This window comes from Mus caroli, chromosome 1 (assembly GCF_900094665.2).
Source record: "Mus caroli chromosome 1, CAROLI_EIJ_v1.1, whole genome shotgun sequence".
NCBI lineage: Eukaryota > Metazoa > Chordata > Mammalia > Rodentia > Muridae > Mus > Mus caroli.
The window spans coordinates 165,308,640-165,333,433 of record NC_034570.1 but is presented as its reverse complement, the minus strand read 5'-3'; the positions used below and the strand labels follow the sequence as shown (position 1 = coordinate 165,333,433).

At 38.4% G+C, this 24,794-nt stretch overlaps 1 protein-coding gene across 4 annotated transcripts in view; it reads left to right on the top strand.

Moving 5' to 3' along the window:
* Rgs7 (regulator of G protein signaling 7) overlaps positions 1-24,794 on the top strand; it is a 395,350-nt gene that overhangs the window by 255,453 nt on the left and 115,103 nt on the right. For all 4 annotated transcript variants that reach the window (XM_021156734.2, XM_029479845.1, XM_021156749.1 and 1 more), the window contains exon 4: positions 16,588-16,638. In XM_021156734.2, coding sequence (XP_021012393.1) covers positions 16,588-16,638 — 51 coding nt within the window. The remainder of the gene's footprint in view (positions 1-16,587; positions 16,639-24,794) is intronic.

Below are 24,794 nucleotides of genomic sequence, written 5' to 3'. Positions count from 1 at the left end.
CATGTTTGCACTATCTGTTGAATACACAGTAGTGAGTGTAGAGCCATGTGCATCCTGTGTAAGCCTTGTGCTTCTATTCAACCACAGGGGAATGGTAAATGCAAACCTTTCTCTTACTATGGTTTGTCAAGGTAGCAGGATTACTAAGAGGCACCGACTAACACCAACCATGTCCTCCTGGTATATGCTTCATTTTTCTACTTATCCACAACCATCCATAGCTTTTGAGTACCTGCTACTATGATCCCAAAAATTCTATGTTTTATGTGCTTCCCCTCAGACCTATGCATATACTATTTCCTGTCATAATGAAGTGAAGATTATAGAAATGGCCACATGGTTAAGAACCTGTACTGCTTTTTCAGAGGACAAGAGTTTAGTTCTCAGTAAGCATGTTAGGTAGCTCCCAATAACCAGTATCTCTATGGGGATCCTACACCTCTACCTTCTGTACTCCCGTACTCATGTGCACATACCCCAACACACACACACACACACACACACACACACACACACACACACACACACTGAAAAATAAAATAAATCAGATAGGATCTCTAAAACCAGACTGCTATGTCCCAATCCTGACTTTGCTAGCCATACAAGTTTGTGGAAATTATCTCCTGGGACTTTCATTTTCTTACCTTTAAGATAGATACTTTAAAATCAAATTACTATCAAAGCAAACTACATTGAAGTGAATCAAGAAAGATGCTATTCAAGGCTGTTGCAGTAGTGAAGAGAAATGTAAATGTGGTCAAAACTCAAAACTGTCAGTGAGACAGAAGGCAGAGAGCTTTAACAAATGTGGTGGGGACACCCCTGGCCAGATGTGCTTGCATATTGGCTGTACCTAAAATGAAGGGGGATTTCCTCATGTCTGTGTGATAGCCAGTGGTTTTGAACCTTGACCCTTGAAACATGCTAAACATATGCATGCCATTCCATAGGGACCAGGAGGTAGTCCTGGTTGTTGGTTTTCTCCACAGTGATGGGTCTGCCTTAGAGAATGACCAGTGTGAATTGCAAAATTGGTTAAGGGGCTTTTGAAAAGACTCAAAGGAGGAGGATGGAGGGAGAGAGAGAGAGAGAGAGAGAGAGAGAGAGAGAGAGAGATTTCATCGTGACAAAGTTTCTAAACACAATGGAGGGTCAGGGGTTTAGTCTGGAAGTAGGTCTTGGGTGAGTGGCGGTCATCTAGGGGTTCTGATATAACGGTTCCCAGGAATCTCTTGCAAAAAAGAGGCCAGGCATGAAAGTAAAGTAATGGTTCATGGCAGGGAGAAGAGCCTCCTGGGAATGAAGGCAGTGATTGACAGTGGGGGTCCCTGACAGAAAGCAGCAAGGATCTGAGACAGGAACTGGAAGCAAGAGCTGCTTCAGAGTCAAACAGAGATCCTGGGGATCCAGGACATGAAGTAGCAGTTACTAATGGAGGATGGAGGGTGACAACAAAGAAGGTAACAGTTACAGTCTGATGCAGAACTGAGACGTACCAGCCACAGAGAGAAAATGAAAAAAACCACAGACAAGAGCTAACATCAAAAGGATGAGATGCACTCCAGAACTGGAGTCTGGCTCAGACTTTTTATTGTCTTCTACAGATCCTTTTCCAGCCTGTCCCTCCTTCTTGATTGGTCCCTCCTGGGGTATCCTCCCTTGAATAGGTTTTTCTCCCTCCCAGCCATTAACAGGAACAAACCTTCTTAAAGAGATCAGTTCCCATTTTCAAGGTTGACCCAAGTTCTGGTGACCCCTTCCCCCTTTAGAAGAGTCATGTTTAAAGTTTGATGCATATAAGGAAAATGTTTAGGCCCCACATGTAATATCTATGTTAGTAAAGCTATGATATCAGTGGTGTGGAAATCTACACTATCAGGAGCTAGTGGATCTTGACAATTGACTGGCCAGCATGAAATATTATGTTAAAATGGCTCCACACTTTCAGGGATGTGCAGGTCTTTTGGTTACAACCAGTAGCAGTTAATGGATTAAGTGCTCTTATCCCTCCCTTACACAGTCTTGCCTATGTAATCACATAGGACATTTTGGAAGCTTTTTTTTTTTTTTTCTCTTTCTTCCAAGCAGGGTTGACAGTCAAGCCAACCTGCCATCAAATTCCTCCTTTGTGAGACCAGTACATTAATTAATCATTTAAGCTCCCCCCTTGACATAGTAATATGAGATTAAAAGCATCCCCTAATAGCCTGTAGTTTGACATCTTGGGTACTAAAAGCCACATGGGCAGTGGTCAATCAACAGTAGCTGATATTGCCATCCTTTTCAGCCTGGTGCCTAATCAGCCCAACAGCATGTGCTGAAATAACCAAAGGGGATACAAGAAGCATGAGGCTAGTCTTACCCCTATGGACTATGACACACTGCACCAGAAGGCGCCGGGTGACCACTGACTGCTGATCCCCCCACTATTCCTCTCAGGCTACCCATGGGTTGCATCAGTAACAAAAATGAAATGTTATGACAGCCATTAGAATTGTTTTCAGAAGAAAAATTTAATAGTCAGTTAAAAGTCTTAGATCCTAGATACTAGCCACTCTCCTAGTGAGTTTTTTTACCCTTATAGATTAAAAAATAAATAAATGTAGCCAATGAATTGGTGGTGTCCACCTGGCATGTGACTTCTAAGGAAACAGGAGAAATTTGCTTACTCCCCCCTAAGAAAGTACTGAGGAATGCACAGAGAAATGATTCTACCATGCTCTTCTTGGTGGACCAATGAATTGATTGGGCTCACAAACAAAGCATGGATCATTTAGATCAGCCACATTAATAGGAAGGTCACCCACAGGTGATGACTCAAGAAAGCTTTGTTCCTAGAGCTTCCTTCATGACTTTCAGGCAGCTCAGCCAGTGGGAGAGTCTCTTTCTGGCAATTGTTTACTGTTGCATAACCTGGGGGGCCTGCTCTTGTGAATTTTGTAAGTTTAAGCTTTCTAAGGCTTATAAGTTTGGCTTACTTCCTGGATCTTATAAGGTTTCCTTCTTCATGGAATATCTTTCAATCCCAATGGAATTGTTGCATACCACTACCTCCCCTACCACCACTACCACCACCATCACCATCACCACCTCTACCTCCTCCTCCACCACCACCACCACCACCACCATCACCACCACTGTCACTATCTCCATCACTACTACATATCCTTGAGTCAGTGAATACCAAATTTTTATCTTGATATTCTGCATAAAGCCAGCCACCTGCTAATGCTGTGCAGAATGTCATGGCTGTTCACTAAATAAGGATGTGCTCGCTGGATAAACACTCTGTATGTGTGCTCAGAAGCAGAGTTGAGACGTTGTCCAAGAATGTCTCCAAACATTTTGAAAAGGAACTACAGACCTTGGGAAGGAAAAAGAGGAAGAGACTTCTTTTAAACAGCCTTGTATTTTGTTTGCTTATTTAAAATGGACTGTAATTGTCTTTTTGTTCCCCTCTACCCAGTCCCTCATGTCACCCGTCATGTGTCCTGAACCACAGATGATAAAACAGCAAGCCTGCTTGGTGACTCCCAGGCGACAGCTGTCCTGTTACAGAAAAGAGCTGAAAGCAAATTGCTTGTTGTTAGTGATGTAAGCAAAACCCCAGCTTCTTTGGTTATAGGGACTGAAGTGAAGAAAAGCAGTAGGAAACTGTACAGCCCTGTTGACAGCAGTAATGGGGTGTTCTCCCAGCACTGCATGTCTGCCTGTCTGTCTGTCAGCATTTGCAATTACAGTGTAAACGTTAACTCCATTACCCTTCTGTCTCCATTCCACATTTGCAATATAACAACCATTTCCCTTGTTTCCTTTCTACTCACAGAAATGATCCTAAATTGCCTCTGTAGATAAAATACCATAATCTATTTGAGAGAAAAACAGTGTTTGTACAATTCAGATGATATTTTCTCAAATATATAACAGTGTACAAATGAGTAAAAATGCTCCTCTTTGTTCTTCAAGGCAGTCTAGAATGTTGTAAAAACATCTTTTTTTTTCATATTTATGTTCTGTCCAAACTGAAACGCTGGATCAGTTTAACAGCTAATTTAGCTACGGTGAACTTACAAGGCTGAGTGGTATTGCATGCCCAAGGGGGAACACTGACTGTCCACACATTAATCCAAAGGTGAATGTGTTCTTATTTGAGAAGAGGGATTTTATCAATTCAATGAAATTAAAAAATTCAATTAAATCTTCCTATGTGAGTGAGCTATACATTCTGTGAAGAGAAATAACTACAGGAGATTAAGAATGGATGGAACTAGAAAATATCACCCCATTGTAAGGGAATTTCAGGACAAGAAGGGAGAGTGGGTGGGTTAGTGAGCAGTGGGAAGGGATAGGGGATAGAGGGTGTTTCAGAGGGGAAACTAGGAAAGGGGATCAAATTTGAAATGTAAATAAAGAAAATATCTAATTAAAATAAAAGAATGGAGATGAGGTAGAAGGCTGTATGAAGACCAAGACCCACTTGGATTCCAGTGCCTGTGAAGGATGCTGGCAGCTATAAACTCTGGGAGAGAGAGGAATAAAGAGTAAGGATGCTCCTCACCCAGCCGGTTAAGACTTCCGGCCTCCAGAACTGGGGGGGAATATACCCAAATGTTTTCATACCCCTAGGTTTTCCCTAGGAAATTAATACATGCATGTTGTATTAGCTAGGCCACAGTCCTGGAAACAGCAATTATCTGCTTAACCTGTGAAGCAGTTTGTTGAAACATTAATAAAACACACTCAGGTATAAAAATGTTTATAGTACTCCAAATCAAATAAGCATATCAATGATTAATTTGTTAAAATTGGGCCATACTTCGAGCTTCCTTGTGCTTCTTTCTTCACCAAACTACATTTTTCAGACCTTTCTGCTGTCTTCATTGCAGATCTGACTATAAGCAGTAACAGTAGCTATGTCACAACTGGCTCAAACTTTCCTCTATCGGACAACTCAGTCCATGACTTCTGAATTCAGCCACTCAGGTTATCAGGACATGGGCAGATTACAGCTTAGTTATTTGACAGAATCCATGTGAATGGCTTCTAGTACAGTTCCCAATGAAGATCTTTGTTCTCCTCTAAAATGCTGTGAATGGAGCCTCTGCTGCCTGTCTTCTCTCAGCGTTCTGAAACACTGATGCCAATCTAGCTATATAGCATTTCTGGAGCTCACTTCTTTATGGTTTTGTTTTTGTTTCTGTTGTTGTCGTGTTGTTGCTGATATGAGGAGTGTATGTGTGTGTGTGTGTGTGTGAATTTTTTGTGGAGGAATTTAAACCTAATTTGGTATCATATAACCTCTCTCTCCATTGTTTTTATATCCCATATTATCTTAACCTACCTTGTAAGCTTCAGGCAATTTCTGCACTAATCTTTTGAGATATGTTTGCCAAGTTCTAAATTAATAGCTTTTTGGTGAACACCTTTCTTGTGACCTGTAAATTAAACAGTAACTATGACCTAGTTAAGGTCTGAACAGATGTCTTGAGTCAATGACATACTTGGTTTTCTAATGATGTTCTACGTTCTTATGGAAGGTATCTAGGGGTGATTATTCAGTTTGAAGAGACATACATAAAGTGGAAAACTAGAGCATGTCAGTGTCTTATTCCAATATGTCCTGATTCTTACGAGAGACTTTTAAATATTGCTTACTAGAAAGCAAGGGAGGGGAAACCTTTGTAAGTGAAATTATTACAAGAATATGATTTGCAAAGTTGGGGATGATTTATTTCTTCTGAAGCCCTCACATAGAAATGTTTACACATAGTTCTTTATGAGAACGGTTTTCCTCTCTCACATGACTGGACATCTCGTAATCATGGTGCCCCCTGGAAAATAAGAAGTACTCATAGTATACTAATGAATGAAGATATGAGGTGAGCCATCTCCAGGTTCAAGAAATGACTGAAAAGGTATGTGACTGGCCTAGCAACTATCTTAGCCATTCTGTGACATCACTGGGAATAAGAAAGGCTTTCTAAAGTTCATTTCTCAAAAACTTGTAGACAAATGACACATTACAGGCAAACACATATTGGTCTTGTCAATCTAAAACTTATAAAGTGTTATGTTGTCACCAGACTTTTGCTACCTTGTCGGTTCTTCTTTCTTCCGCTCTTCTCCATCCCCCTTTTCCCACCCTTTCAACCACCCTAACATGAGATAGGAGGGAAAAATTAATAGAGGAAAAGGAGGCAACATTATCATTGGACTACTTGCTGCTGATTAGGGGCACTGAGATCCTTAGGGCAAATTTATATTTCCACTATCAGCATACCTAATTTTTTCTTGTTTCCCCTTTGCATATGACTACTTAACAACCTGCAGCCAAAAGCCTCTCAGGGCCCTATCATTTATAGACCCTCTGAAAGGTTCCCGAACATCACACAATTGCAGAAACTATCTGTAGCTGGCAAAGTCATGCCTGTGCTAGAGCATGAGACAAATCATAGTCAGCTGCTGTGGATAAACTGACGCAGCCCCATATCCCACACCTGGGATTATACCAAAGCATTTTTCCATAATACTGCTATAGTTTTCAAAGAAACCAAAATTTTCACTGCATTATGTGAGCTGTTCAATTTTTAAAAATTGACCTTCAGACAACATTGTATGGAGCCTAACATAAGTGCATACTGCTGTTTATACAGCCCTGCCTAATTGTCAGCGCAATCACATTCTATATTCCAGAAAGGGCAAGTGTTAGTGCCGAGTAAGCATTAAGGGGGATGATTTGAGCTCATGGGATCAGTACTGTTGGACTGTGCCCTCTCTGAATTTTAAAGCGGAACTTGAGAGATACAGATAAGAAAAGGTTATAAAGAAGTAAGATCCTTTTTATAAAGAGAAGAGGCTGGAAATCTAGGATTGGTGATCTGAGTATGCTATTTGACAGCTCAACACTTTAAGTCTTTCATGTAGAAGAGACAATCACTGCCATTCTTTGAATGAATGCCCAGTGATAGTGAGGTGACTTGAGGACATTCTCCTCTTCAGTTCCTAGGTGGAGACTTTGCCAAGAGTAGGACTTAACAAGGTCAATTACACTATCAAGCCCACAGACCCGGTCAGGCAGACTCTCGGCAGCACCATCACTTCCTTTCATCCCTTACCAATAGGATATGAAAACATCCCTTTGATGATGTTGGGTCACATTAAGGAGCTGGGGGTAGGTAAGATTTCCATAGTTCTACTTTCTAGTAACATCTTAAATCTCTTGATAAGGTTTTGTTGGTGTACATTAAAGGAGGTGGCTGATTATCAAGGTGCACAGTTTCAGTGGCAGACATGAGCCAGAATGTGGAGAGCAAAGTCTCTGTCAGTGTTATCCCTTGATGCAGCTTGTTTTAAACTGACATAGAGAGCAACACAGTGGGCATGGCTGGCCCACACATCTTTTCTTCCCTTATTGAATCACTCATTTACATGTCCATTCAAGCCTCTTTCCCACCAACTGATACCAAGACAGAACAGCAGTCAATAAGAGAAATGATGATGTGACTCACCCTTATATCCTCTGTGTAGGTTATCCTTTGAGTTCCAGGTGACTATCACTGAGGCGGTTCCTTCTCAGCCTCACTTTCTTTCTGATTCTCTTTCCACTTCAGTGTTTCATTTTACTACATAGTCAAGGAGAGCCTCAAACTAAGCTATTATTAAGTTATGGGCCCATCTCTTATTTTTCTTGAGCATCATAGCTTTGTAGGAGAAGCCTGGGACCTTGGATGGATTCCTTCCTGGATTTCAGTGACTCATTTTTGTCCTACAATCTTTTGAACCTGCCCTGTGCTTTTCAGTTTCTCAGCATTGGGTGTAGGTTGTGGTCTATCTCCTCAACATGAGCAGTGTAAGCTCTCTTCTCCATATTTATTAATACTGCTGCCACCTTTATCTGATATCCAAGTAGAAAGATTCTGATTCATTCCGTGTGTGTGTTTGGCATAAGGTCTTTCTATCTTAGGCTAACCTAGAACTCACTATCTTTCCACCTTAGGCCCACAAGTGCTAATGTTATGGGCCCATCCCATTACAGTAAACTCTTACTTTCTACCTGGCTTCCATATCTGTAACTCAAGAGGCAATAGGCACTTTGGGATCTAGTACTGTTTTTCTAGTTCCTCTTGCTGTCCTTGCTGTAGACTTCTGAGGTTGCTGCCTGCTCTCTAGCTCCTTCACTGGACTGCCTTTTTTTTTTTCTATCTGCCATTCTGTCAGGCTAGTTTTACCCTGGTGCAGGAAGGATGGGGGGCCAGACATCCTTCAGCTTTTAGATCTCTATGGATGTATGGATTTTTCTGAAAAGATAGATTCTCATCCTCTAAGAGTCAACCACATACTTTCTGTGAAAGATTCCACTGCAACTTGAAAAGAAATAGAAAAGCAAACAAACAAACAAACAAAAAAACAAAACAAAACAAAAAAACCTCACCCCAATGAATCAGAATTGGGAATCATACTCTCCCAGCCCTCTCTTAAAGGATTTAGGCTGCTTGAGTCCATACCAAAAAAAAATCATTTCATTTTACTTTTGATATGTATTCCATTTGGCTAAAGTGGAATGCATCCCAGTCCTGGTTAGAGGCCAGAGCAATCTGTAGGCGACTTAAACAGCTATATGAAAACCGACTCACTGTATGACTTTACCAGGCACTGGGCCACACTGACAGAGGAAAAGCCATTTGGGAAGGAGGTGGTGACACAGTTTCTGATGAGATAATCAAGCTTTGATAGAGCTCACACTTTTCCACCATACGTCCCCAAAATATATTAATTTGAAAGTCATAAAACCACAGATAGGCTGATCTTATAAATGTTAACTAACATATTGTTACATTTCTGGAAGCTCTTGATGTATGGAGTTTAATTTAATTTGTACCTCTTGCTCTCCAGGGAAAAGAGAACCAAAATATTCTAATTTTCATTTTTATAATTAGTATATTATGCATACATAATATGGTCAACTTTTATTCCTTTCTCTGCCATGAACCTATCATGGAGGAATCAGTGCAGAGAGGGGTTCTAACTCCAATGGGACTTTTCCTGATGTGCTTAAATCATTAAATTTGGAGTTTCTCTGTATTTAATAAGTCCAAAAATGTTTAACTAGGAGCAAGAGTTCATAGAAGAATGTTGATTCTTTGACTGTGGCCAATAATTAGGAGGTGGGCTATTGTCATTGTCTGGTTTCCATTCCAACAACATATAGGGTTAACACTCTAAAGCAAGGTTTCTTTTAATCACTTAAGCCCATAATTTCCAAGACAATGTTTTTCTCATTATTTGTCATTATCATCATATCATCACCACCACCACCATCACCACCACTATAGATATTATTTTTCTTTTAGCATCATCATTCAATCTGAATAATCTGTCTTTGACATAGCAATTTTCATGAGCAAGCAAATATTCCCTTTTCTCAGCTCACACTCAGGAAAATGCAAAGATCTTAAACACACTGTGTCATGTTTTCTGTAATCTCTTTGTTGCTGTACATTCCCATTTCCCTAATTCTCCTATCAGGATTCTACCTTTGAGCTTTGGGATTTGTTATCCTTAGCCTGGATTCTTCTGCTCCAGGAATTCATATAACAGATTGAAGTGCTTTTTTTTTTTTTCTTTATACCAACAACTCAAACCTTACTTTACCCCCAACATGTGACTTTCTTCACTGCAGTCATCATGAGTTGAATAGTTAATTGTTTACTGTCTCTCTACTCCCAACAAAATATAATGAAGATTTTTTTTTCTACTGACATCTCCCTAGCTCTTAGGAAACAACTATCATGCAAAGTTGAGTCAAGGCAAAGTTGGAATAGGTATGTTAATCTCACACAAAGGAGATATTACTACAGTAAGAGACATAAGTAATAAAGAGGGTTGTTGAATTATGATAAACTGTTCGTTCCTAGAGGAGACAATGGTAATCCACACGTGACTAGAGTAGAGCCTTATAGCACACAAGAAGACATAGAGCTCTACCCTCAGCGCCTGCTCCCTCACTTTCATAGCAGCTATGTCCCACTAGCCCCCTTTCCTGAAGGCATCCCCACCTGCAACAGCCTGTACATATTCCCTCTCCTGGCTCTGAAATAGTCAAGTTAATCATTCAAATCTAAAGGTCTGACTAGGATCCAAATAAGAGAGAGAACACATGCTGAGTGTCCATCTGGGTCTGGCTTACTTTGCTCGGTATAATTCTTTACCAATTCTGTTTATTTACTTGAAAATTTTATAACCTCATTTCTCTATATTTTTAATTGTCATAGACCAAGATTTAAAATGCATTTGATATCTACTGAGACAATAATATTTCTTTGATTATTTTTGTGTCAATTGATTTTTATGTCTCGTTCATATTAGATATAGACAATTGAGAAATTGGGCTTTACATTCTAAGTTACATCCAATTTCAACCTGTGATAAGATGTTAACTTTTAATACAATGCACATTGAATTCTCTTTAAAATTCACCGATGTTCTTTTAGAGAAATAAATTATTTTTTGAAGATGTATATGAATGTGATATATGTGTGTGTTATGGGTGGGTCTGTGTGCCTGAGACATGGTTGCCTGGCAGTTAGCAAGCCATAGCCATTTCTCTTTACCTCGCATAGCATTGGGCTACAAGTGTATGCAACAGTCATAGCCAGCTTTTTAGGTTGGTACTGGGATCTGATACCATGACCCCATTGCTTGTACAAGTGTGCTTACCCACTGAACCATCTATCTAGTCCTAGACAGTTAATTCTTTACTTAAAGAGATGAAATTATAAAAACATAATCACACACAACTATACCACAAGGTTCCTTTAAATAGCTATTATAGTATGCATAAAATGTCTTTCTTCACATGCCAAAAAAGAACCTTGTACTCTGCTCTTCAGAAATATAGTAATTCCACAGAGCAAAGCACGTTTGTACTCCTAAAACAGAAATGCATATTCATTTTATTCAAAATTCTGACTCCAAGTGCCTCCCTAACTGTGGAAATGTAGAGGAAGCTATCGTGTTCACCCCTTGTTTTGTCTGTCAAGATCTGTTCTTTCTAAAATGCATTTCAATCCACCTATCCTGCAATATTTATGCTCTATGATCTTAACTTTCTCCCCTCCTCTGAGAATAGGAAGAATAAAGAAGACGACTAGGAATCCCATCCCAGGCTGAGAATCAGAAAGTATGCAAACACAGTTTCATCCTCAAACTAATTGCTAGCTTCAGCTCCTGAGATTTAAAAGCAGGAGGTGTGAGAATTCAGTCCACTCTGTTGTGAGGCGAATGGCAAAAGCCAATGAGCCTGTTGCCTGTTAGGTTTGGCCTTGTGTTGGCACAATGCAGATAACTGCAGCTGACTCCTGTTAATGATTACAATAACTGTATCATGTTTAAACAATGGCATCTCTTCACCTTTTACGGTATCTTATGGCTCTTATGAATTTTCTGTTCCATCTTCTGTACTAGTCCATGAGCTTTCGAGGGGGTGGTATGGGTGACTTATTTGGGGATGGCCCCACATCGGCTGCCTGTGTTCTGCATCTTGGTCACCCATGAGTGCATCCACCACTGTTCATCAGGAGTGCTTCTCTGATTCAGACTGGTCATTTTTCTCTACTTGGCATGGCATCATCTGTGGGCTTGTTGCACACCTCCTTTATTCAATTGACATATGCCCCCTACGTCCTTACATTCTCTAGGACCTTTATCATGTAGAAATGTTGGATTTTGTCAAAGGCCTCTTCTGTATCTAATGAGATGTTCATGTGGCTTCTGTTTTTAAGTTAGTTTTTTTTTTAATTTATTAGGTATTTTCTTCATTTACATTTCAAATGCTATCCCAAAAGTCCCCCCATACCCTCCCCCCCACTCCCCTATCCACTCACTCCCACTTCTTGGCCCTGGCATTCCCCTGTACTGAGGCATATAAAGTTTGCAAGACCAAGGGGCCTCTCTTCCCAATGATGGCCGACTAGGCCATTTTTATGATGGATCATGTTTAATGATTTACATATGTTGAAATGTCCTTCCTCTCTAGATGAAGCTGACTTGATCATGGTGGATGGTGTTTTTAATATGTTCTTGAATTCAATTTGGAAATATTTTGTTGAGAAAATTTACATCTATGTTCATCAAAGAGATTGGCTTAAAGTTCTCTCTCTCTCTCTCTCTCTCTCTCTCTCTCTCTCTCTCTCTCTCACCTTAGCATTGTACCTACAATTCTACAATTTCTTAAAGCACTTTGATTGTATTATTTGTCTGCTGAAAAACATGTGCCTTATTGATAAGAAAAAAATCCAATTTTCTTTAGCCTAAAATTCTAGATCTGCCAAATGAATATATCTTTCCCTAGCACTCAATATATAGATAGAGAACAATAAATGGAGTCTACTCTTTCTTATGTTAGGGTACTGTGGCAACTCCATTTTTCATTTCATAAATAAAATGTAGTCATTAGAATGTAGCAGATACTTGTAGAAGTTGGATCTGGTTCTTCTCCCAGCTCCATGCTCCAAGAAATAAGACTCAGACTGAAAAGTTATTTACAAATATATTTTGTACACATATTTGTAGTCATTTGGGTAGGCTCTTCTTTGACTAAATCATAAATTAACCCATTGATTCTAATCTACATTCTGCCACATAGCTGGTCACTTGTGTTCAGGTATCATATGTCTGTCTTGTCACATCTTCCTGGGTGAATCACCAAACCTCACTGTATCTCATAATTCTTTCTCCCCCAACCTGGATGTCCCAACTTCTAGTCTACCCTTTCCTATAGTCCATAGTTTTTTTTTAATTGATAAGTAATACATCCATATAGTTCACAAGATATCCTCTTTACAATTCCCCCTTTTAGTCTATTAAGCAGTTTTTTTTAAATATAAATGGAATACAATGATAACAATTATGAAAATTATTAGGTAATAGTTACATTCAAAAAGCCCAGTCAGTTTGTATTGGGCAAGCCAGAAGAAAGTATTCTACTATCTATCATATCCTGGTGAGTTCAGAGTTCTTTATTTAATTCAATATGTATCCTAACTTTCATTATCAACTTGAAAACATCTTCGTAGACCTATAACATCTTCTTAAATTTTAAACAACTTAAGATTTTAATAAGACTAATATCTAAACTTCAACCTCATCAGAGACTTGAGAAAGAAAAATATTTAGTATACAGGAAGTGAAGGGCACAGTTTCCAAAAATTATAGAAATGACAGAAACAGCTGGCTACCTGGATAGTCCCTAATACTCTACAAAATACTGGAGCATCATCTCCAGCCTTCTGGTTGAGAATATCTGACAGACCTTTTGTAAAGCAGGGATTGTGAAGGACTTTCTTACCCTGTGTTGGCAGAGCTTGGGAGTCAACTTCCCTGTATCCATTTGTCCTTTCTTGATAACATACTGTCAGCAGATGAAATTAGGACATTTTCTTTGCTCAGTGGCTACCTTGCCATAAATGATGCTATCTCCAAATGGAGGTCCTTTAGTGTTCATCTTTTACTTCCAAGTCAAATGGGGTGCTGCCAGGAGTTGACTTGTCTCAATGTTTAAAAAGCTTTAAATTAATAAGGGTATCTTTAAATGTCATATTCTGTGGGTCTCTGAGGCTTTTGAAGATCATCTATCTATTCATAGCATATATGAACAAGCAAATTTTGCCTTTTTCCAAATACCTATTATCTGTTCAACCCAGAATGCATATTTCTATGATGATCTAGACTAGTATGTGACATTACCATGAGCTTGATTGTCTGATTATTGTATTTCTTAACCAGCCCTTATAGTTTATAACTTACACTTTTAAATTAATTTTATTGGATATTTTATTTATTTACATTTCAATTGTTATCCCCCTATTCCAGTTTCCCCTCTGGAAACCCCCTATCCCATTCCCCTCCCCCTGCTTCTATGAGGGTGCTCCCCTACTCACCCACCCACTCCCACATCACCACCCTGGCATTCCCCTACACTGGCGTATCAATCCTTCACAGGTCCAATGGCTTCTTCTCCCATTGATAGCAGACAAGGCCATCCTCTGCAACATATGCAGATGGAGCCATGAGTCCCTCCATGTGTACTCTTTGGTTGGTAGTTTAGTCCCTGGCATCTCTGGGGAATGGGGTTCAAGTTGATTGATATTGTTGTTCTTCTATGGGGTTGCAAACTCCTTCATCTCCTTCAGTCCTTTCTCTAACTCCTCCATTTTTAATCATCCAATATGGTTTGTAATAGCACCTTTCAAGAAGACTAGAACTTTATGTTGCATATTTTAAAATTATATAAGTACAATGCCTCAAATAAACATTGAAAATATACACACATAATGTGTATCAAAATAATCTTAAATTTGTATCAATACACAATAAACAATACCAATGTATCAAAATAACCTTATTTTTTATCAATATACAAAATTCTGTAGGAATGTGACAAAATATAACATCAATTTTTCATCAAAATACTAAGATCTCTATCAATGTAAGTGGCTATAAAATGTTTTTCAGTTTAAGACTAGATTCAATAATCTACCTCCTGTTTTTTCTTACTATTCCTATAATATTCCTGTAATTTCCTCCTCTTTCTTCTCAATCCCCTTCCTTAAGAAAGAAAAAAAAGGAAATAAAGAAATCCTTGAGTCTAGGTTCCTAAATTTTTCTTTATCCCTGTTCAAGACAATAACTATTTTTAACCAGCCTCTATTAAAAGACTACAACCATCCAACACCTCTTGAAAGTCCAAAAATCAGCCACCTCATCTCTTGTGCATGAGGCATAGTTTTCTTATCATTGTTTTCTGTTGATTCCTGACATCCTTTTGTGGGCCCTAGTAAATTCGAAAAAATGGTTAGTCTTCAGAAAGATGGCTGTAGCACTTGGTGCCCTGTATCTGTATACTGAGAAAGTGCAGGCTTAAATAAAGTCCTGATTGGAAGAATCTGAAAGGCTGGATCAGGTGAGCTAGCGGTTTTGAAGTTGTCCTGGAAGTAAGTCTTTAGAGAAGAAAACATTGGTATTGTCTTATGTAGAATTAGGCAGGAAGCTGGAAAAGTAAGCCTTAGTATCTAAGCATCCCGAGGATGAATCTTGTCAGGGCTGTCCTTTTGGTTGACTTTTTTCCTGTGAACATGACGTTTTCAGAGGTAATAAATGTTTCTGTATTAATGTATTATGGAATGTGCAATGTGCACATATCAGTTAAAGATGATTCTTTGCTCTCTGTTTGAGCAGGTGAAAGACAACTGTCTTTTGTTAGAATCTAGTTTGATCATATAACTAAACTGTAAAATAAGTGTTCATCTATGCCATATGAAAAGATTGCATGATGAATCTTGGGGACTTTGTAGCCAACAAGAGATACTTTCACATTCTTATTAGGAAGCAGAGACCTGCTTACTTAGATTTATGGACTCCTCACTTGTAAGCAGACACTGTGCTTTAAATAGTCAAAATGAATTTGAAAGTCTGCTTTGAGAACTACTTTTTCCTTCTCATACAATAATCCCAACCTCAACCTCTTGTCCCTCTACTCATTCCAGTCCCTACACACACACACACACACACACACACACACACACACACACCCCAAGATCCACTCATCTTCCTTTATTTTCTTCAGAAAGGAGCATGTCTCCTGGGGATATCAATCAAATGTGGCATAGCAAAATGCAATAAGACCAGGCACAAACCCTCATATCAAGGCTGGGCAAGGCAACCCAGTAGAAGGAAAAGGGTCTTGAAACTGGGAAAAGAGACAGCAATGCTGCCCATTCCCACTCTTAGGAGTTCCACAAGAAGACCAAGCTAAACAATCACCTTGTATATGCTAAGGACCTAGTGCAGACCCATACAGGCTCCATGACTGCCACTAAAGTCTCTGTGAGGCCCTCTGAATCCTGCTTAGTTCATTCTGTGGCCATGTTCTCCTTGTAGGAATATTCCTTAAGGATTTGAGTACAGAGGTGTGAATGCTTTGTCCATACTCTGATAAAGGATTCAGCTATTTCTGTGATGAGCACAGGTGACTGTTGTACCTGAGAAAACAAAGAGGAGGGTCAAGGGAAGTTCTTTGGTACCCATGAATCTTGAGGCTCTTAGAAATAAAGACACTGCATGTAATCAGAAAGAATAACACTATAATGTCACAGGGGCCTATCACCTGCAAGGCATACTAAAGATCCAAAGACATTCTAGTCCTTGATTGACATAATACAAGGACAAGATAAGGACAATCAGAAATGGGGAGGGGACTCTTCTGGAAAATTGTACTCATGCCATGGTAAGATTTATACCTGAAACATGGCATCCAATAAACTTAATGACTAAAGCATTTAAATCAATGAAAAATAATATATATGTTCCATTAATGATAAGTCATATTTAATAATTTTCTATCTTGCACCTTGGTCACTAGAGAAATGTATTCACAGTGGCATTTTGGATACTTTATCTGTGAATGATCCTTTACTTCTTATTGCAATGATTAAAAGAGTTTTTACTGAAATGAGAATCCAAAGTGGAGAGTTCTTAATGTTAAATGTATAAACAAAAGGTTCACATCTATTTGTGTTTTTCTTTTTCTAGGGTCAGACATTGTTCAATGGTTAATAAAGAACTTAACTATAGAAGATCCAGGTAAATAAATCATTTTCCCATTGCTAGACTTTATATTTTTCTTTGTGGTCTTGATAAACATGTTTTTTTCAAGGCAATTTAAAGTAATAGTCAAGCAAACCTCATGATAATGAACATAATTAAACATTAACTGTATGGTTAGCATTTATACAAAGTCAACATACATTCAACTAACATTATATATGCTTGTATAATTTGCTTCACATATATAATTATCACATATACAATAATCCATTTTATATTATTTAATTATGGTTACTTGTGATTTTTAGAATAGATTTTCAGCTATATATCAATAAATAATTATACATGTAATTTATAGCAAATGAAACCATGAAATATTCCTTTAGCACACTTTCAAGTGAATCTCAGTAATTTATCATTGTTTCCTTAGTTCTATTTTTGAATGAAATTTAAAAACAATTTGTTTTTTGTAATACTGATTTGTGTGTGTGTGTGTGTGTGTGTGCGTGTGTATGTTTAATATTCTCACTGAAATTCTGAACTCATTTACTCTGGTAGACATGGTCAGTTCTGAAACAGAGCTCTAAATTCCCAAGTGTGAAACAAGTCTTACCAGCTTACATTTTGTGTTTCCTGGAAGAAACCCCTACACATACGAGGCATTCAGTGACTTTTGAAAATATGTGAAAGCCTTTCATGTGTGGCCAACTGTTTATGCCACTGAAATACAAATGAGTCTGCTTCTAAGAGGAGAGGCTGACAATCCAACAGCTTTTAAGGAGCTGAGATTTCAGCTGTGATTTCCTCTCGGGAGGGATGGCATGGTGGAGGGCAGTGTGGGCATACACCAACATGTACAAGCCTCCATCTACTGTCTAGCACGGAAGCTTTTGTCTTCTGTTCCCATGCTCCAGATTGCCACGTTTGAATTATTTAAACTTGATACATCGTGGAGATAAAAGTTTATTGCCCTTACTTTGGAATAGTTTAATGAAACTATGCCATTGGAAAATGTAGCATAAGTCTGCATAAATCAATCTATATATACCTTTGCTCATTTGATATATAAGCTTTGAATACACTTCCAAAGGTGTTAATCAGCGAATAGCGCAGCTATTATCTAGCACTGCGTTGTCATTAAATGGGAGAATAAGTGCTTACAATGAAAGGAGACCATCTTTTGTCAAGCTCATGATTAGGTTTTATGCGATGTTCCATATTCACACAACTATAGCAGTTCCTAGAAGTGCTACTTATTTGCAACCAACAATATTAATCATATAGATAATAGAGATCAAAGCATTAAAAATTCAAAGAATATTTTTCAATAATGATTTAATAGTTTCTCTTTTAAAAATTTTGGGGTATAATGTACCCTGTAGTCCATCCTGACCTGAAATTCACCATGAAGTCCAAGCATTTTAGTTATATTATGAGAAGCAGAAATTAGTTTTTAACTTGTGGGTTTGTTTATTTGAATGAACAACTTTACCCTATACAGAGTATAAGCCTCTGTGATAGGTTTTAAAATACAAAATGCAATGGTGATTGTCCTGTATGTGTAACATTGCACACAAAATATCTCTGGTAATTACTCTGCTCTTACAGATGACATTAAGAAAGTTACTTTGATGGACTCATGTATGGAGCTGTTTAGAAGGTAGATGATGTTGTTATTATAATGTCTATTCTATTTTGGAACTCAATAATATCCTGAATCATTTTAAAAATGAGGGAGAATGCAATGTCAGGTTCCTGCCTGGCTAGTGTTCTATTTGATAGCAAAATGTTGTTTGATACCCTTATTGGAAAATCTGAAATCATAAATGTCAGTAATTTGCTGAAATAAGATTTTTGAGAAAAACGGATGAAAAAATAATATCAATTGTGGATCTAATGGCCCATGTGGAGCAATGTAAGTTTCATGATCTTCAGGGCTTGTCCAAAACATAGGCATACGCATATTTTGCACATTAATATTTACCATTTTGATAAGCAAAGCCTAAGTACCTTTCATTTTCATCATAGCAATTTAGTATCATTAGACATGGAGGCACAGTATACTAGTTCTCTAAAATAAATAAAGCTCCATAATCTTTTACTCAGAATTCAAGATTATTCTTAGTAATATTAACAATACATATATACATTCTATACACATATACAATACAAACTGTCTTAGTTTGGGTTTTATTGCAGTGATGAGACTCCATGACTGGAAAGAATGTTGTATTTTATTGCTGTGAAGAGGCACCAAGACCAAGGCAACTTTATTAAGGGGAAATAGTTAATTGGGGCTGACTTACAGTTTCAGAAATGTAGTCATTCATCATCATGGCAGGAAGCATGCTGGTGTTCTGGCAGACATGGGGCTTGAGAGGGAGCTGAGAATTTTACATCTTGATCCAAGGGCAGCAGGAGGAGACTTTGTGACTGAGCATAGCTTGAACATAGGAGACCTCAACGCCTGCCTCCAAAGCAACACACTTCCTCCAACAAGGCCACACCTACTCTAACAAGGCCCCTCCTCCTAATAGTGACACTATCTGTGGGCCAAGCATTCAAATACATGAGTCAATGGGGGCCATCTATTCCAACCACCATACAAACTATTTTAATCACTTTCATGTGCTGTGAAGAGACACCATAACCAAGACGACTTATAAACAAAAGTATTTATTTGGGGCCTTGTTTACCGTTTTAGAGTTTGAGTTCACAACCATCATGGTAGGGAACCTGGCAGCAGCTGACAGACATGGCACTGAAACAGGAGTTGAGAGCTTCTATCTTATCTATAAATTGAATGGAAAAAGAACATTTTTACTGAGTTTTTTTTTAAATCTCAAAGCCCACCACCCTCAGTGACATACCTTCTTTAAGAAGGCCATACCTCCTAATTTTTCCTAAAACAGTTTTTAGAGACCAGTCATTCAAATATATGAGCCCATGGGAGAGGAGTGTTCATTTCAAAACGACCACACAACATACCAGATTTGTCTAATGTGTTGGATTTCTTCTACACTTTGGGCTAATTGAATAATATCATTATAGGAACTGCATGCAAATATCATAAGAACATCCGTGTCTTTGTTGAATTATTCACCCTTTGGTTCATTTAACAAATATTTTTGAACTCTCACTGTAGGCTATGGGAAAACTCCTCCCTTGAATGGGAGATTGATTCAAGCATCCCACATCCTATTTCTTTTTCACTGGTTTTGTTTCAGTCTCTCATGATACCTTTTAACTCTATAACCAAGATATAATGAAGCCGCCAGATTGTGGTGTTGGGTTCTGCTTCCTATCCATCCACACACACTGTTGCTGAGAAACATAAGCCCAAGAATTCCCATAAGTGTAGTGTGTGTGGCATTCTTGCTGGTCTCTCCATGACTGATGCCTTGTACTTTTAGTCAATGCCCATTTGAGTCTTTTTGGCTAGGCTTGGGGAGGGGGTAGAACTCAACACAACTCAGCACAGAACCCAGACTTATTCTTCACCTGCCTCTTGTGTTCCCATTCAGTCTTGGAGTTAAGTCTTTGCTGTTGAATGCATGAGATCTATTCAGTGACTGGTCTGCAAAAATAGAAACAAAAGAAAAAATAGCAACATTAATAAGAACTGCCTATCATAGCATCCTCTGAGGTTTTCCATGTCTCTGACTGCTGTGTCAGTTGGTGGGCAAATCGTTGCTTTGTTACTGTTACTTCTCCATATTAGCAGAGGCCTTTCCTATGTACTGACAACTGTACTGTAGCCAGGATCTGTGTGGGAGCATAGCAACAGAAGGCCTGACACAAGAAATGTAGGCTGCATTCCCTATAACCTACCCCATTTCCTTTTTATATTTTATCCTCAAGTAAAAGAAGGTACTCCTACTTCCTTACCATTTCAAAGTCCAGACTTATCGGAAGCTCTCCTTCTAGGACAGCCCACAGAATTCCTCTTACATTATTAGTCTTCTGGGTTACCGGGTATCTTGTGGAAAACAGAGCAGATTTTTCTCTTCTCTTAAATATAATAAATTTTGCTTATTTTCTTAATTGCTTAAAATCATTCTTTAATGTTCATTAGGTTTTATTTTTGCTCTTTGTTTTTTGTTTGTTTGTTTGTTTGTTTGCTCTATGATAAACCATCTCAATCAAAGTTTCGGAGTAGGTAGGCATCTCACTCAGCTTATGATTTCGTAAATCCTTTGGTCACCTCCTGAGTTGGCTTGACTGCATTCTGCTTTGCTCTGTGAAACCCTGTAGCCAGCTGGATGGGCCTTGCTCTCGGGTTTTTGGCAGGTGAGTTTGCTGGGCTGCCAGCTAGGTAGTGTCTCTCTCACCCTGCAGCCTTCGAGCCCTGCTTCTGCTTCATGTTCTCAATCATAATGGGGATTCCCACTCATGTTCCTTTAATTATTTTCTCATTCAGGAAAGCAAACTATGAACACAGAAACCAACATCTGTACTGCTCTGCTTCTTAAATCCCCCCCCCCCACATACATATACACATACTGTGGTAAATATTACAATACTTCTTGGTTAGGTTTGCAAGATCTATTTCCCATAACCTATGGAAAGCTTAGTGCAGGACACCAGTGATCCTGAGCTGCTAGGATCTAAAATGAGCTTTTCTCTATCAGCAGTAGCAAAGTGCCCTCAGGTGCTGTGTTCTTTGAGTGGTGCCTAACTGCTTATTCTCATAGATCTCCATCATCCATACTGTATGTTGTGAGATTCTTGTCTTCCTTGTGAGGCCTTTGACATAGAAGATGTTCCTGAACTTTGCAATCATGGGGGTTCACATAGAAGCTGCTCAGTGGTCTTGAGTGAGTTACTATTTCTAGCTGCCCTCCTATGTTAACGATGCTTTACTACTGTGCTTTGTGAGGCTCCAACAAATCAGTGTAGAAGGTGGCCAGAATCTTGATTTTGTTTTTAAATTGCACTTGTTCTTTTTAACTTTTTGCAACGACATTTGTCTGAATTGAATTCTTTTTATGCCATGTGATAGTTGCTTGGGAATCTTCAGTCCCCATTTGAACTTTAGGAATATTGCCAGTTGTCCCCACTCTATTTCTTGATTACGTGGGTTACGATTCTCTTTTCTTTTATTTCATATTTGTTGCTATTATCACTTCATTTGAACAGATATCTGGGTGGAAAGCATTTACTTTCTATAATGGTTAAATTAAAGCCTTAGAATTGATTAGTTTTCAACAATCAGCTGATTTTTGTTAACAATGGGAGTTGGCTTGAGTATTATCAAGTGTATTTTCAACTGTGATTCAGGCTTTGTTCTATTAAATAAAACAGGAAAGGGCAGAATTAAGAAACACTAAGCTCATCAACTAACTAAGCCTGGTGCTTTTATGCAAAGCTTGAAATAAAGACAGAAAATAAGGCTAGGTGTAAACATGAAATTGTCCAAAGTCATAGCTTAACTCCAAATAGCCACAGAACATAGAACAGCCCATGGCTCAGTGGATAAAGGCTGCTGCTAATGATAAAAGTCTAAATCCTCAGACCCCACAAAGTAGAGAAAGAGAAATAACTCCTGTGCATTGTCTTCTACCTCCCGAGGCGCACTGCAGCACCCCCTCAAACACAAATAAACAAAAGTAATTGGGGACCGGGCATGGTGGCGCACACCTTTAATCCCAGCACTCGGGAGGCAGAGGCAGGCGGATTTCTGAGTTCGAGGCTAGACTGGTCTACAGAGTGAGTTCTAGGACAGCCAGGGCTACACAGAGAAACCCTGTCTCAAAAAAACAAAAACAAAAACAAAAACAAAAAACAAAAAGAAAAACAAACAAACAAAACAACAACAACAAAAGTAATTGGAAGCTCTTTCAGAAGAATTATCTTCTATGAAACTACAATAAAAATGTCCAAATCTGAAAACCAACCAAAAGTATAAATCGTACATTAGCAGCTGGTTTAGTAACTAGACTGTCACTGAATGAATTAAATCAACTTGTCACGTCCACCATTACAGAGTAGGTCTGCATTCCAAAGCCTTCAGTTCTCTGAGGAAAGCACTCTAAATGCTTGTAATTCACTTGATGAAAGTCCACTATCAATGGACTCTCTGTTCTACATAGCCAACGGATCTAGTTAAACTGCTCCTGAAGTCTCAGTCCTTGGAGCCTGGGCTCATGGGAGTCTGGGCTCATGGAAGCTTGGCAAAGAGGTAATGTCTGTTTCCCTTGCTGATATTTGGATGTAATAGGCATTTTATGCTTTTATGAACCATTTAAATGGGTTATTTCTTTTGATTATCACATCAGTATCATGAAATAGCAGATGAATGTTTTATAATTTTACAGTTGGAAAATAAACAGAGAAAAATGTGAAGTTCAAATTTGCACAAGCTCCCAAAGTAGAACCTTAATATCTCAGCCTCTTTCCAATACATCTCCAACTTGCTGAACACTTATTTCTAATCTAGATTTTCTTAAATGGTGGTTACCATGAGAGAGACACAGACCTGCCTGACAAGATAACTTATGACACAGTAGGTTTTATTTTTCTTTTCTGTATTAACTTGATCCTTCTGAATTAGACATAATACTTATAGCCATTTTTTGCACTACTGTGTTTTATAGTAAATAAAAAGGAGTCTTTTCTGCATACATTCAATTTGTTTTAAATGATAAGCTTGCCTAGTAGCAGCATTTAAAACACCTTGCAAATAATTACCCAAACCCTCATGGACTCATAAAAATATTTCTTTTTGTTCATTCTGTAAGCTATCATGCTAATCTGTAACAAATTAAAATGATCCCTTTATTAATGTTCTATACCTGGGAGACCAGTACATGCAAGCATTCTGGGTTTGCAAGGCATCATTTAATATTGATGCTGGATGTCCTGGATCAGAGCCTTCACGTACATCTCTAGCAACATTGTTAGAACTAGTTTCAAAATTATATGTATTACCCAGAGGAAGTACATTTTCTCATGAAAAGGTGCACACATTTTATGCTATGAGTAATGCTTCAAGAAAAAAAATCTACCAGTGTCCTTCCTTATATCTTTGAATATCTGCTTGTGTTGACAACTTCTGTTGCTATGATAAAATACCCTGACAAAAGGTACGCTTCATGAAGGAAGACTTTGTTTTAATTGACTATTGATGAATACAGTTTATCATGGTGGAGCAAGGAAGGTAAAAGAAGCATGAAGCAACTGGTCATATTGCATTCATAGTCAGGAGAGGTGACTCTTCCATCTCAATTAGCTTCTACCTTTTTCCTCCATCTAGGACCTAATCCCAAAGTGTAGTCACCCTCTTTAGGATGAGTCTTCCCTCCTCAGTTGATCTGGTCAAGATAATTCCTCTCAGACATTCCAAGAGGCTAACATAATATAAATAATCCTTCACAGATGTGACTACAGGCTTGATTTCCAGGTTGTTCTGTATCCTGTTAAGATGGCAATATCACCTACTACAACTGCTCTTAATATATGTTTCTACTCCTAAAGTCAGAGAGCTTCAACTATACTGGGAATCCTATATGTTCATCTACTTATTCCATGTGAGATACACAAGGACCAGAGTTTCTTTTGTGTTTTTATTTTCAGTATATTATTGGCTTCTTTTAGAAGAAGCAATTCCTTTTTTCATATATTTAGTTCACACTCATATTTATCCATTCAGCCTCAAGTAGTACATTGACTTAATCAGTAGATGTATTCAGTTTTCATGGTTAAGGAAGGCGACAAGAATAAGATCAGGACACTGGCGTATCTGGTGTCTTATGAGAGTCCACTTTCTTGTTCATAGATAGTTTTGATTCTGTATGGTTTCCCCTGGAGAAAGGTGAAGAAGAGGAAGCTCTTTGAGCCCTCTTAGAAGTACATTAGTCTACTGTATGAGGATCAGTCTTGTTTCTATCTCAACCATCTCCATCTCTAAGAACTGTCCCATTGAGGGCTAGGTTTTAACATCTCAGGGGGAAGGGGAACTGATATTTAGTATATAATGTTCCCTAAATTTTTAAAAGATCATTTTACCATATAATTAATTCCACTAGGATTTCTTTTTCCCTTTCCGTTCTCCTTCCTTCCCTTCTGTCTTTTCTTTCTTTCCTCTTTCTTTCCTCTTTCTTTCTTTCTTTCTTTCTTTCTTTCTTTCTTTCTTTCTTTCTTTCTTTCTTTCTTTCTTTCTTCCTTCCTTCCTTCCTTCCTTCCTTCCTTCC